This window comes from Panicum virgatum, chromosome 2K (genome assembly GCF_016808335.1).
Source record: "Panicum virgatum strain AP13 chromosome 2K, P.virgatum_v5, whole genome shotgun sequence".
Lineage (NCBI taxonomy): Eukaryota > Viridiplantae > Streptophyta > Magnoliopsida > Poales > Poaceae > Panicum > Panicum virgatum.
In genome coordinates, this window is record NC_053137.1 from 62,616,562 (window position 1) to 62,630,847 (window position 14,286).

At 47.7% G+C, this 14,286-nt stretch overlaps 2 protein-coding genes and 1 pseudogene across 2 annotated transcripts; 2 read left to right on the forward strand and 1 right to left on the reverse strand.

Annotated features, from left to right (window-relative positions):
- The first annotated feature begins 1,535 nt into the window (after positions 1-1,535).
- On the forward strand, positions 1,536-7,340 carry LOC120693233. The gene is made up of 4 exons (XM_039976647.1): positions 1,536-2,504; positions 2,606-2,851; positions 6,269-6,360; positions 6,524-7,340. Exons 1-4 carry the CDS (start codon positions 1,668-1,670, stop codon positions 7,296-7,298), a joined length of 1,950 nt encoding a protein of 649 aa, XP_039832581.1. The 5' UTR covers positions 1,536-1,667; the 3' UTR covers positions 7,299-7,340.
- A 2,686-nt stretch (positions 7,341-10,026) lies between these two features.
- On the forward strand, positions 10,027-12,143 carry LOC120695572 (annotated as a pseudogene).
- Positions 12,144-12,385: 242 nt separating this feature from the next.
- On the reverse strand, positions 12,386-14,217 carry LOC120696215 (transcription factor bHLH139-like). Its single transcript, XM_039979346.1, has 6 exons — positions 14,049-14,217; positions 13,425-13,698; positions 13,107-13,310; positions 12,912-12,977; positions 12,745-12,810; positions 12,386-12,628 (listed from the first exon to the last, which is right to left on the reverse strand). Exons 1-6 carry the CDS (start codon positions 14,183-14,185, stop codon positions 12,530-12,532), a joined length of 846 nt encoding a protein of 281 aa, XP_039835280.1. The 5' UTR covers positions 14,186-14,217; the 3' UTR covers positions 12,386-12,529.
- Between the last annotated feature and the right edge of the window lie 69 nt (positions 14,218-14,286).

The following is a 14,286-nucleotide window of genomic DNA, read 5'->3' on the forward strand; positions in this document are numbered from 1 at the left end:
ATACAAATTATCTTTGTTCTAATTCAAATTTATCTAATTTAATAAAATTTATAGAAAATTTAGGGTACCCTAATTCATTTTAAATTAGAAAAAATACGAAACTAGTACCAATTTTTTTTAAAAAAATTGAAACCTATCTATTATTGCTCTACTTGAATCTTAGTTATTCAAAAATAATAGGCATAACTACAAGCAACTAAATACTATGAATATGAAAAATTTAATTTGAATAAATGACAAGTATAGTGCCAATAGATATTTTACACTTTTAGAAAACTTTTGATATTCATTTCATTTTTTATTTAAAATTCAGTATTTTTATTTTTTTAAAAAAAGAAAAACCACCTAAAGGGTCAAATTTGCTCTGTTTCTATAGCTGCATGACCTATGTTATCCGGTTTTGTAGTTGAATGTTGAAAATCGGACTTTTATTACAGTTAGAGAGTGTAAAGCGGACTTCTCCCTATATTTTAAGTTGGAACAATTTTATTTTATTCTAAACCTGGTACTTTTTCTTGGATCTCGAAGATTCGTTCAATATTCATGACAAAGTCATCTCACTTCCATAAAATAATTCTCTTTATAAAATATCATCTAAATAATCAATGGTAAAATCTAAATTTAGTTTGGATGCCCCGGGCGATGGTGCATGAGATGACTGGGTAAGCAGCGTGGCTTGGTGATGAAAAAAATGACAGAATAAAAAAAATCATGCTTCCCCCTCTAATCTCATATACTCCATTCGTCCCAAAATGTAAGTCATTCTAGAGTTTTTATTACAGCTTATGGTTGTGTAAAAAACTCTCTCAACCTTAATTATTAAGCATTGAGAATGTACTAATTAAACTAGTATGCTTTTTTTCCATCACCCCCCACATGTATCTCTCCCTACATAGTTGCATGTACATCTTTTTATTGGGAAAGATTCGAAAACGATGCATAATTAAAATGGTTGGGTCCACACTCATTCTAAAATAACTTATATTTGAGGACAAAATCCCAGAATTACTTGAGAACGGAGGGAGTATGCTTTTACATCCTCTATGGACTATCGTGCACATTGGGTTCACGAGACCTTCAGGTGGCTATCCTTGGTGAAAATATTTTCTCAAAAGCCCTCGCTTTATACAGTGGCGGAGCCAGAACAAAGAATTAGAGGGGGCAGCTTTTGGTAATTGAGGTGCTAAATCAATAATTAGTGTCAAATTTACTATTTATTTAATGGAAATTTTGCATGGCAAGAGGGGGCCATAGCCCACTTTTGCCTACACCTCCGCCAGTGCTTTATAGTGTAGAGAACTAGTGATATTGATGTAACATTATCACACCTATAATCTAGTGTAGAGAACTAGATTATGACTAATACGCAGGCAGCAGAACATCGTGTCCATCGTCGGTACTGCCAACTATGTATTCCTGTCACCAGTGAGGCCCAACAGCAGGAACAAGACTAACCATACATTCCCAGCCCAGCCCAGTCTGTTGAGAATTTGAGATCGCCGATCCGTGAGCCGCCCGAACCGCCGCCGTTCAAATCCACCCCGCATCACCCGCACAAATCCAGCTCCGCCTCCGCCTCCGCCTCCCCCCTTCTCATTCTCTCTCCTCCTCTCGCCATCGCACATCCCGCACCGGCTTTCTCTCTCCTCTCCCGCCCTCCTCCGCGAATGGCGCCGCCGCCGACGACGCTGCCGTCGTCGCGCTCGACTCCTTCGCTGCCCTCGTCGCCGCACAGGCCCGCGCTGCGCCCGGGCAGCCTGCAGCGGCTGCTCCGCCCGCCCGACCCCTCCGACGACGACGACCCCGCCGCCCCCACGCCGCGGTCGCGCCCGCGCGCCCGCGACCGCGTCCTGCTCCAGGTCACCAACATCACCCCGGCGCTCTCCGGCGCCGACCCCTTCTCGGGCCACCACGGCTTCTACCTCCGCCTCTCCGACTCCTCCCGCTCCTGCTACGTCTCCCTCCACGCCGACGACGACGACCTCATCCTCGCCAACGGCCTCCACATCGGCCAGGTCATCGAGGTCGACAGCCTCATGCCGTCCGTCCCGGCCCCCGTGCTCCGCAACTTCCGCGTCCTCCCCGGGCGGTACCCCTGCGTCCAGCAGCCGGACTCCGGCGACGACGAGGTCAAGGAGGTCGTGTCAGAGCGCCCGCGCCTCCCGTCGCCGACGCCCCCGCTGCCGGAGAGGAGGGCGCGCCAGGGGGGATCCCCCGCCTCGATCAGCCACCGCCACAGGTCCAAGTCGATCACGAATCTGTCCGACGCAGGCTCGCCGGCGTCGGCGCCGAGGAGGAACGAGAGCGTGCTGAGGTGCTTGGACTCCCCAAGGAGCCTGAGGAAGATCAGTGTCCTGTCCGTGTATGACAACAGCAGCGACGACGACGACACGTCGGACGTGTCGTCGTCGTACTCCTCGCTGTCCACCGCCAGGAGGAACTGGGACTTCACCGGCAGTAGCAAGGACGTGAGACCCGTTGCTCCCCGGAGACGTAGCAACAGTGTAAAACCATCTCTCGCAGTTCATCTATACAAGTGTTCAATGCACCAAAGCAACTAGTAGAAACCAAGCTAATTCAATGAAGTTTTATGTGTATCATGTAGGTTTCTCCAGGTAAATCCGGCCCAAAACCCACTGCACACCAGAGCGACGTGGCCAATGATCCACTGGAGTCGGTGAGGAGAAAGGCAGAGAAGGCGTTCAAGGTGCTCTCCAGGAGGAACAGCATGACGCCCAGAGACAGCTGTGCCACAGCGATGCCGCAGAGCGCTTCGTCCAGCGGCATCAAGTGGTGCGAGAACAATGTGATGTGGAGCTCGCTCTCTTCAAGCTTGGTGCGGCATGGAAAGGTACACTGCTTCATCGTTCTTTTCTTTTATCTCCTTGAATCCGTTCTGTCAAACATGTGACAGAACCGCCAAATTAAAACTCAAATTAAGCTAAATGGCCATCATTTGAACACATCAGACACATTTGGCTTAACGGTTTAATTTGACAGTCCTTTCGAAACCGACATTCCGATCGAAACAAACACCAGTAGTCCCACACGAAGGTGAGCGCAGGCAGTACAACATGACGAGTACATATGAATACGATTACAATACTGAGTAGCGTACAATGAGTTCTACCAACCCGGTTTGAATACATAAATAATATACAAGAGCCACTTTATTTTAAAACAAAGTCCGATCTAGAAAACCTGGCGTCTATGATACATGAAGCGCCGTATCGAGTCACACACTCAGCCCACGGGTGTGTGATTTTGTAACTAGCAAGGACTAAACATCTGGTCCGGACACCTCCCAACCATCCGCGCCAAGCTGGATGAACTTAGCACAACAAGGGCAGAAGTCTATCTCATCTTGACCTGAAATAGTTTGAGCCACAACCCTGAGTATACTAATACTCCGCAAGGCTTACCCGACCAGTGGATATAACTTAGCCCACGTAACTAGACACTTAGCCCACGTAACTAGACATGCAAGGCTTTTGGCTGTTGGTTACTTTTGCAGAAAAAGTTCTAGAAATGAGTCCTTATTTTCCCTCTTTTAGCTCCAAATTCTATATTTGTAAATCATTAACTATTATTTGCACCTGCTAAGCAATCATAACAACATGGAGTAATAATTTCTGGTAGACTCTACTAATCATCACTTAAAATCCATATAGCATCACTACGATGTGGTGCCGTGATCAAGGTGCTCATATCCGAGATGCGACGTACGGCGGATCGATCCGATTTAACCTTGCAAGGTGGACCTAACCAACACGGCACGTATTTGCCCCGTCGGACTATACATGCCAACCATTCCCCTCCCCGTCTCGAACTACAGGAACCAGCCCAACGACATATGGTCAGCCGAGCTCAACGTGAGACCACCAAAAGTAAACATCTGCATCTCAATTCTCCGCGACTACTCGACTCGCCCCAGGAGTTGGGTGCGGGTTCCTGTACTTTCGAAGCAAGGCAGTACTCGGCTTACCGGTTTCGACTACCTCCTACTCCCGGCATGCAGTTAGTACAATTCAAACTCGATCACAGGGCCAGGCAACGAACGGTCCTTAACCGACACAGGCGGGCTAGCCTTTCCCCGCCCGGTCTCCATTTTCTTTTCCTTATCCAATCTATTCCAATATTCCATATACTCAAAATAACGAGAAATCCTATATCTCGCGAGTGACCCGAAATCACTCGTCTTCTACCGAGTTGTATTAAGCATAGCATTTCTATCGTCCTCTACATACTAATATAACTCGAGGAGACCTAGGGATCATGCAACTAGGGTTTCAAATAATTCCTGAACCTAATGCACAAGTAATAGAAACATAATATAGGTGTCATAGTTTGAAATAAACGGATGTGCACCGGGGCTTGCCTGCGGGCTGCTGCTCAGAGCTAGTGTCCACTGGGCCTTGGGCCGGGTCGTCACGAAACGCCTGCGGGGCTGGCTCCGTCTGCTCCTGCGGCTCCGCGATCACCTCGTATACGACTTCCTCGGTCGCGGATTCTATATGTATGCATATGAAATAATGAATAAATGTTATGCATATGAGACAACGAGTAAACACTAACATGACTTTGCCACTAGAGGATAAACATTAAACAAATTAACAATTTACATAAAAGGATGCAAATATGGTGATAATTAACTTTAATCCTAATGCTAGAAACAATTAGAGGCCAAATTATTAATTAGAGCATGATTTACTATTAAATAAAATACGACTAGCAAAGACATTATTATTTGCCTCTTATAATTTGTATAAAAATCTACATGTAAAATAAATATTATTATACCTATACAAATAATTAAGTTTGGTTACATATTATATTCATATACTAAACTAGGTCCTATGAGTATGAAAATTTTATGGTGGATCACTCATGTTTAAAGTAAGCTACTGCAATAAAAATTTCATAATTTTTCGATTAACAGATCTATAGAAATTAATTAAGCAAGACTAAACACAATCTAAATTATTGCAGGGGTAAAATGTCATTTTGCCACTGTGGATATTTTTCCTCCATAGATCTTATTCTAACAAATCCAACAAAATTTATTTCATATTTTTCGAATTTTTCCTTGAATTATACCATATTTTTGAAGTTTCAGCACAACTAAAGAAAATAACTAACCCTACCCCTGACTGTGGGCCCCATCGGCCAGTGATACAAAACAGGGGAGGGGCGGTCTGTCCAGGCGCGCCATGGCGCTCGGCTCGCCGGCGCAGGGGGCGAGGCCCGCGGCGGCGGCCGAAGGCGGCCTGCGCAGGGCGCAGCCGCGGCCCATGCAGGGCCCGCGCACGCGCACGGCGCCAGGCAGCGGAAGGCTCGCGCCGCAGGGGGGGCGACGCAGCGGCGGCGGCGCAGAGGTGACGCGGCGGCGGCGGCGCTCGCCGTTCCAGGCAGCGGTAGGGCCAAGTGGCGGCGGGGCTGCGTGGTGCGGGCATCAGTGAGGTAGGGCGGTGCTGGGGCGCGCGCAAGGGTGGCGGGGGCGACGCGCAGCGTGGTGCGCAGCGTGCGGCGGCGGCAAGCACGGCGGCCGGCGGCGGCAAGGCGTGGAACGAGCGTGGAAATCAAGCGAACGCGAGGGAACGGGGAGAGCATGAGCACCAGTGGCTCACCTAGGGTCGATTTGAGCCGTCAAGTGAAGAAATCGATGATTGAACGAGGGAGTTCGACGGTGACCAGAGCTCCGAGCGGCTTTAATGGCTGGCGGCCGGAGAAGCTTCGGTTCCCGGCGATTTGGTCGATGAGGCTTGCGAAGTAGGGGTCGAGGAGGAAGCTAGGAAGGTTGTCGAGCTTTGGTTGCGGTGGATTTGGAATCTACGGAGAGGAGCTCGCGAATCGGCTGGAGACAGTGAGCTTGCTCACTCGCCGTTCATGGCGACCAGGGAAGGAGAAGGAGAGGGGAGTGAGGCGTAAACGGGAGTGAGGGCAGGTGGCGAGCTCGAGAGACATCGTGGGCGACTTGGCGGCGTCACCGACGGCCGGGAAACCGGGATCGGCGTCCACGACGGCAAGCACAGCGGTGGGGAGCTTCGGGAGAGCTCGGGCCATTACTGCGACGTGCAGAACAGGAAGAAGTATGGGAGAGGGGAGGATGGCGTATGACAGGTGGGGGCCACGTGTAAGAAATTTTCTTATTTGAATTCTAATTTTTGGGATTGTTACAAAACATTCAAGTTAATTTTGACCTGCTAATAGTACAATATTGAATGTACACGGTATATATGCTGTTAACGCTGCCAATTTCCCATGGCAGGAAGCAATGAAGCAGAGAGACGTGGCACTGCAAGCTGTGCTTAATGGATTGCTAGAGGCAACTGCCACTGAGAAGTTGATAAAGTGCCTTAGGTGAGCCACACCGAAAGATTTGGTTAACTGGATTTGAATTATGGTAGAACTTATGAGAAAATTCATGTTTGATTGTTCTGAAAACAAGTGTCCATAGCATCATCTCTCTAGAATATTCAGAAAAATATGTACAGCAGCTCAATGTTTGTTTCTCTCTTTACAGCAAGTACTCTGAACTACAATATGACAAGGACGATGACCTAAAGGAGCTCATCGACAGGTTCCTGAAATTCTCTCAAGAGCTCGATCGAGCTATCTTCATAGCTCAGTCACAGGCCAGATTTACACGAGCAAAAGCATGCCGTTGTTCAACGTCCTCAGCTTCGCCAAAAGCTGCTACCAAGGCTGCATTGGACAGGAAGCAATCTGTCATCTCATGGGTCAGAGCGGCTATCGAAGCGGACCTGTCACCCTTCTCCAGCCACACAAGAGCCTCCTCTGAATCTGCAAGGGCACAAGTGTCCGAATCAAAGCCTGTAAGCCCTCTGTTCTGTTCCAAGCTGAAGTGCAACTGCAACAGCAGGCCCTCGAAGAAAACTGCAGATGCTGCCACCGAAGGAAGCAATCTGAATGCAGCCCTGGACCTGGCTACCGCAATGCGGTCGGACTGCAACCGGTGGTTCCTCAAGTACATCGACAAGTTCCTGGACGACATCGAGAGCGAGACCGCCTACACGACATGTGATTCCCAGGTTGCAGGGCTTCTTCAGCAGCTGAAGAAGGTGGATGACTGGCTCAACCGCGTCGTGCGGCACGAGAGGATGTTCCCGATCGACAGAGACAGCAAGGATAGTGTACTGTCCGAGGAAGAAGAGAGCGATGCGTGCGAGAGAGTGCGGAGGAAGATTTATGGAGTGCTCCTAAGACATGTGCAGTATGTTGCAATGGCGCTCGAGGGTATCAGTAGTGTAACCGATGAAGATAAAGAGCAGGAATAGATAGGTGACAGAAACTGAGCAAAGAGGCAAAGAGCTGTAGCTAGCTACACACACAAAAAAAGAGAGTAAAAAATAAATAAATAAATAAGAATGAGCAAATGTGGTTATTTTTTTTTATAGAAAGGATATGAATAGTTCTAGCACGGGCGTCTGATCGGTCACATAGGATATGTTTTTTATACTAACATACTAGGATATATTAGTACAGTTTGAGTTCCTGGTGGCTGCTTGGCTGGGTCGGCAAAATTTTCACATGGATTGCTGATGGGCATCCGGTGCGCCGATATCCACGGATCCACCAGCTGACTATATAAACCTGTCCACGCATGCGCCGCGCTGCAAAACATGACCCCGGCGGCGATGGCGTCGGATCTCGCACGCGACGAGCGAGCGATGCTCAACGGCGGTGTGCTGCCGACCGACGTGATGCACGAGATTCTGCTCCGCGTCCCGGCCAAACGCTCTGCCGCCTCCGGTTTCGACTGTTGGATGTTTTTTGTTTTTCGATTTTGTAGTTAAAGATTGAAAATCGAACTTTTGTAATAGTTTGAGGCCATAAAACACTTTTTTTTCTCAAAAAAGGAAGATTGAGATCACATTGCTGATTTCAACTCCACCTTACGCGACTGGGGCACACATCAACATGTCGTCGGAGATGACTAACTGCATATACTTATTTGAAACAAGGACTTAGCTAACATGCGGCCAGCTGTTTCCAAGTCTTGACCTTGAAACAAAGTCTGGGAAGTTTCTCGCTTTGCAATTTATCAGATACAATAATTTTGTTAGTCCACCCCCCGCGTTGCCCTCCCAGGCGACTCGGGGGCGATTTTTTTACCCCTCCCCCGCTTCCCACCCACAGGCCGCATCCGGCCGCCGCCGCCGGCGGCGGCCCACGGCTCGGCCGAAGCCGGCCCTGCTCGCCTTGATCCCTCCCTCTCTTTTCTCCTCCTCCTCCCAACCTGCAAACCGTGGTCGCTGCCGCCTTTTCTGGTCGTCGGCCGTCGTCACAGGGGGCCAGATCCGGGCATCCCTCGCCGGATCCGGCCGCCCCCGGGTTGGATCTGTTCGGGGGTGACCCTATTTCGCCGGCAGCCGGTCAGGGTGCGCCACTGTGCTGGTGCTACGGTCGCCACCCCCTCCCCAAGCTAGTGTCCATGGTCGGCAGCCGCCGGTCAGGCGTCGCCTCCTGGGCTTGCCCTCGTCATGGCGGGCTCCGGTGACCGGCATTGCTGCGGGTGCCCCCTAGTGCGCGGCGTTGTTGGCCTTTGGTTGACTTTGCCGCCGCCACCGCCGGGGCAGCTGGCGCCTGTCTGTCCTGTCGACACTACCCGCCGTTCGGGGGCTTTGGCGTTGGATGGCCGCTGCGGTTGGTGGTCGCTCCGAGGTCATCGTCCACCCCTGCTGGTGCCTTCTTGTTGCATCTTCGCCATGCTGTGTTTACGGTTGTGGTCGTCTCTAGCGGATGCTATGCTGTTGTGGTCTTGTGCTTAGCTGGTAAATGCTTTGCCACCTTAGTTGTAGCTTGGTGTAGTAGTTAATAGCCGTAGACAATTATGGTCACGATGTACCTTTTTTCTGCAGGGATGGTTATTGGTCGTTTCTAGATTTGTTAGGTTGGGTGGCATCACATCTCTTTCCTTTTTAGTTTAGCTCGCTTGCGGTTGTTGCCTTCTTCTTGATGGTCTTGTAACCCTGCCCTACGAGGGCTCTCTCGTAGTGGTGTTGTTGTAACTCTCTTCTTTTTAATGAAATACGTGCTCAGTCACGAAAAAATAATTTGGTTAGTACACATGTTTAGTCTGATGACATGGAATAGTAGAATTACCCACCCTAATCGTAAGCTGTAAAACTCTAAACACATTACGCTGCTTTCTGAAGCATTGTAGAGTTTCAGTCTTTAAGATCATTTTCATCCAAGTTAGGGCCCGTTTAGTTCCCAAAAATTTTCACCCAAAAATTTTCACCTCCCCTTTAAAACATGTATGAAGCACTAAATGTAATTAAATAACAAAACTAATTACACAGTTTGGATGTACATGACGAGACGAATCTTTTAAGCCTAATTAGTGTATGATTAGCCATAAGTGCTACAGTAACCAACATGTGCTAATGATGCGGTCAAAGGCCTCAAAAGATTCGTCTCGCGGTTTCCAAGTGAGTTCTGAAATTAGTTTTTTAATTAGTGTCCGAAAAATCCTCCCGACATCTGGTCAAAGGGATGATGTGACAACCAAAATTTTTTGGTTTTGCAACTAAACGCGCCCTTAGGCTAGAAATTGTATTTACTGAAGAGCAAAGTGTCAGTATGAAGTCCAACCTCCATATGGGTCGACAGATCTGGGCCTAGTCCCTGCGCGCATGAATCTGGGCTTAGCCCATGTATAGCTACTAGTATTCTCTGTAAAATAGCTACTATTCTGTCTGTCTCTCTCTCTCTCTCAAAAAAAAAGAAGAGGCTACTATCGCTCCGAGCGAGTACTGAGCCCATGTAAACGCGATTTTTTTCCCCTAAAAAGAAAAAGGAGAAAAAGCGCACACGTCCTGAGCATTGTGCAAGTCGTTCCAAAGATCAGAATCCCGAGAGGAGACGGAACCAAAAACTGAGGAGACTCGTCAGATCCTGCACTGCAGTATCATCTCCTCCATATACGGCGCCGACGACGTCTAAGCGCCGCCCTGCCCGGCTGCACCCTACAAGCTAGCTAGTTTTAGCTACCGGCCGGCGATGACGTCGGCGGCGGTCGTACGAGACGCTGACTACTCCCTTGTTGCTGCCAACGGCGGCGGCGTTCTGCCCACGGACGTGGTGTACGAGTTCCTCCTCCGCGTCCCGGCCAAGGCGCTCTGCCGCCTCCGCCTCGTCTGCCGTGCGTGGCGCTCCCTCACCTCCGACCCACGCTTCGCCCGGGCGCACTCGGCCCGCCACCCGGTGCTCGTCGCCCTCCTGCTCGCAGATGAGGAGATCCACATCCTCGATCTCTCCGGCGGCATTGTCAAGCGGATCCGTGGCCTCGGGCACCTCATCTGGTATCTGACCATGCACGCCGGCCTGGTCTGCGTCTCGACGAGTGCTTTGGACGCCGCCGACGCCGCCGACGCCGACCTCGTTCTCAACCCGGCCACCGGTGCAGTCAGCATCTTGCCTGGAAACTGGCCCCCTCTGGTGCACGCGTGCGTGCTCGGACGCGTCCCCTCCACAGGAGAGTGCAAGGTGCTTCGCCTTAGCTACTACCTTAAGAACGACGACGAGGGGTTCGTGGGGGCTTGTGAGGTCATAGCACTCGGCGGCGCCGGCGACCAAACGTGGAGGGCCAAGCCGAGCCCTGTCAACATCTCAGCGGATGCCGATTACATAGCAGCTGTTGATGGAATCGCTTACTTCCTGTCGGTCGGCAGCGGCGGCGGCGGCGGCTCAAGCAGGGCGCTGCTGGACGTCGCCATGTTCGACCTAGCCACCGAGGAGTGGAGGCCGGAGGTTCTCCGGGGTCCGCCGAGCAGCCATATGCTTACCAAGAAACGGGCTGCATCCAGTTCGCCGCTTGGGATGGCTGCTTCGTCGTCATCCATCACAAACAACGGGATTGCTCGACGGATCTCTGGTTCCTGGTGGATGTGGACAAAGGGTCCTGGACCAAACGATACTCCATGAGATGCGCGTCCCGCTGGCACCATGCTCCATTTTATTCTCCGAGGCCGTTGGGCGTCTTAGATGACGGGAGGATACTGGCATGGCTACAAAAGCAATACCTCCTAACAGCGTATGATCCGAGAACAGAAACATGGGCAGATCTGGCCTCGTTGTCGGAGCACTATCATACCGTGGTAATGCACCAAGGAAGCCTTCTGTGTCCAGATCTCCAGGGCTAAGACTCGCGCCTTCCTCTGGCAAACAACTAATAATCGTTTTGTAATTGATCGTGCATTGGATAACTTGCTACGTTGATCGCAGCTTTAGGATCGGATCTTTTACATGTTTCCAGGTTTCCAGGTACGAGTTGTGTCTCATCATGCTAGTATGTTCAGAAGAAGTCTACTTTATCTTTTGATGAAGCCAGATCTTGTACCGGTTTACTAAGTTATATAACTGCAATTCTGCAAATGCTAACCTTGTGAGCTGTGACATGATAAAGCTTGTACTAATCTTTTGGCGAAGTGGGATTAGCAGAACAGGGAAAGAAGTTGAATAAGATTGAATTACAACTTACAAGTATGATACAGGGGACTGCATATGAACCAGAACTAATTGATTCTTATGCAGTTCAGTGTTAGAAGGCATAGCTCCGGAGAGATTTTTTTTTGCATACGGACAGATCTAGCCACGTAGGAATATAATTTTGTCATCTGCATGTAAGTCTCTTCTGATTTGCCGGTGTTCAACTATTTGATAGCAGTAGATCATATAGCATAGCTAAACTGCTTAAATGCAAGACCATGCATGGATTGGATAATCTAGATTGTGGACCATCATCATTCTTTGATAGTAAAAATATAAAACGATAGTATTTCATCATCGCATAACTTGTTAAATTATTGTCCATTGCATGGAGAGCTGCTTGTATCTCATATAGGATGCCTGGTTTTCTTCAGTAAATTCATGTAGCTTTGCGGTAGTGGTGATATCAATCGCCTACACTCAATTTTTTTTTTTTGGTTTAAATATTTGAAAACTATGTATTTGCAAGTGTCCAGAGCAAAATTCAATATTTGTTGTCGCCTGTCGGCATGCTATTATATACTCCCTCCATTTCAAATTATAGGTCGTTTGACTTTTTTGATACCTATTTTGCACAAATTGTTTAGATAAGACGAGTGTTCAAACTTAAGGTCAAAAGAGTCAAATGATCTATAATTTGAAACGGAGGAAGTATGTGTAGAAGAGGTTTTCAGAAAGAAACTAATTTATTTTCAAAAGTCAAGAGGGAAATTTATACCAATGGAACAAAGATGGCATATTGTACCAATATAATAAGTTACATAAATACAAATGCCAACCTTGTGGCATGAAAAAATTGTATCTTAAATGTGAAGTTAATGATACCACTGCGATCTTTGATCATTTAAATGGTTACAATGACTTCCTTGAATGGCTTGTCGGAAATGCCAAGAATCAGAAAAAAAAATTGAAACTGAAAAGGTGCTCCGTTACAAGTATGATACAGGGGACTATACGAACCACAATAAATTGATTCCTATGCAATTCAGTGTTAGCACTATAGCTCCAGAGAGATTTATTTTTGCAGAGAAGAGATGTTGAGATCAACGCTGCTGATGTTAATTCCATTATATGCGATTGGGGCGTACATCCACATGTCGTCAGAGCTCAACAACTGCACAAAATTATTTGAAATATAGTTAGTGAAGTTCCTTTTTTGCAGTATATGTCACAATTATTTGATTATTACATATTTTCAGTCTGCTGACATGGAATTTTTTTATTACCCACCTTAATCTGAAGCTGCAAAAATTTGACATACTGTGCTGCTTCCTCGAGCATCGTACTAATGTCAACCTGTCAGATAATATTTATACAAGTTAGAAAAGAGTTTGTATTTACCAAATAAAAAAACAAATTTATATTATGCAGAAACTAATTTATTGAAAGGAACTTACTTTTGTTCCATTGGGAACCAAGTTCTGCAAGATTCTGAGTCTTTCATTGATCCTCTCTCTTCTCTTCTGCAGAATTCAAATATAATAAAACTCATCAGAATTCAGACAGAGTCCAATAAGGCAATGAGTCACTGAATATGACTTGTTTTTGTTCCCATAACTTCAGGGAAAACATTCTGAATTTTTTGTTCTTACCCTTGCGTAGAGGCTCTGTGGATCAGTTGCTGCTCCACGGCTGGCTCTGGTGCCCGTCTTCTTCGAGCTTGAATTCATATTGCCTTCCAAATTTGCCTCCTCGGAGGTGCAGCTGCTGGAGCTTTGTGCATTAACATAGGCGTTGGTGCCATCTTCGTTGCTGACAGAATCCTTTTTGCCTGCCTTCTTGGTCTTCTTTGATGCCTGCATCTGTTAATACTCTTAAGCATTTTTGCAGGAAAAAAAATCTTAAGCATGGATCCCAAACATTGCAACTGAACTAGTAACTTGATCCATAAGTATTTCTGTGTTCATTACCTTTATGGTGGCATTAGACTTCCGCTTCTTAGTAGCCGGTGCATCGTTGGCTGCTTCTTCCTCTATGGATGATGAATGGTTTCCATGTAGAGGGCTCAGATCATCACTAAAGTACGGGACATCAGAAGGCGAGTTGAAGTCGGCAGGGGGGAGAGGATTCGTAACCGGAAACTCAAAGCTCTCAAAGTTCTGAGCTGGATCAAGCAAACTGGTAACACTAGAACTATGAGCTGGTTGAGGCCAGCACAGTGGAGGGACATCATAGTTGAGACAGCTAGAAGAGGGCCGTGTTTGGATGAATGGATGAAAACATTTGCACAAAAAGACGAATGCATGCATGAAGTACTAAACAAAGTTTATTTGCAAAACCTTTTTAGTAATGGGTGTAAGTTTTCGAGACGAATCTAATGAGCCAAGTTTCATCATTATTGGCTACAGTGATGCTACAGTAACCGCGCGCAATCATCCTCTAATCATGCGGTCAAAGACCTCGTTAGCTAGAGCAACTGCTACAGTACCACAGTTGTGGAAGTAATTTTGTAATTAGACTTTATTTAATACCCCTAATTAGTAGTCAAAGTATCGTTTCTCTCTCATCAAAATTTTTCCACACTCCAACCAAACATGGCCGAGGAGTTGGAGTCGTTTTCGAGGCTAGGCAAGAAAAGAGCTACCAATGCCTCCATGGACTCATCCACATGCTCATAGGTGAAGCTGTGATAATCAGCTCCAAGGAACTGCGCCATCATGTCAGCTTCCATTGATGGCGCAGACGAAGTGTAGGAGCACTCTGTTTCAGTAGAGTTGGAGGGCTCAAGGCAAGGAGAGGCAGTAGCTTGGCGAAGTGCTGATGGTACAATGT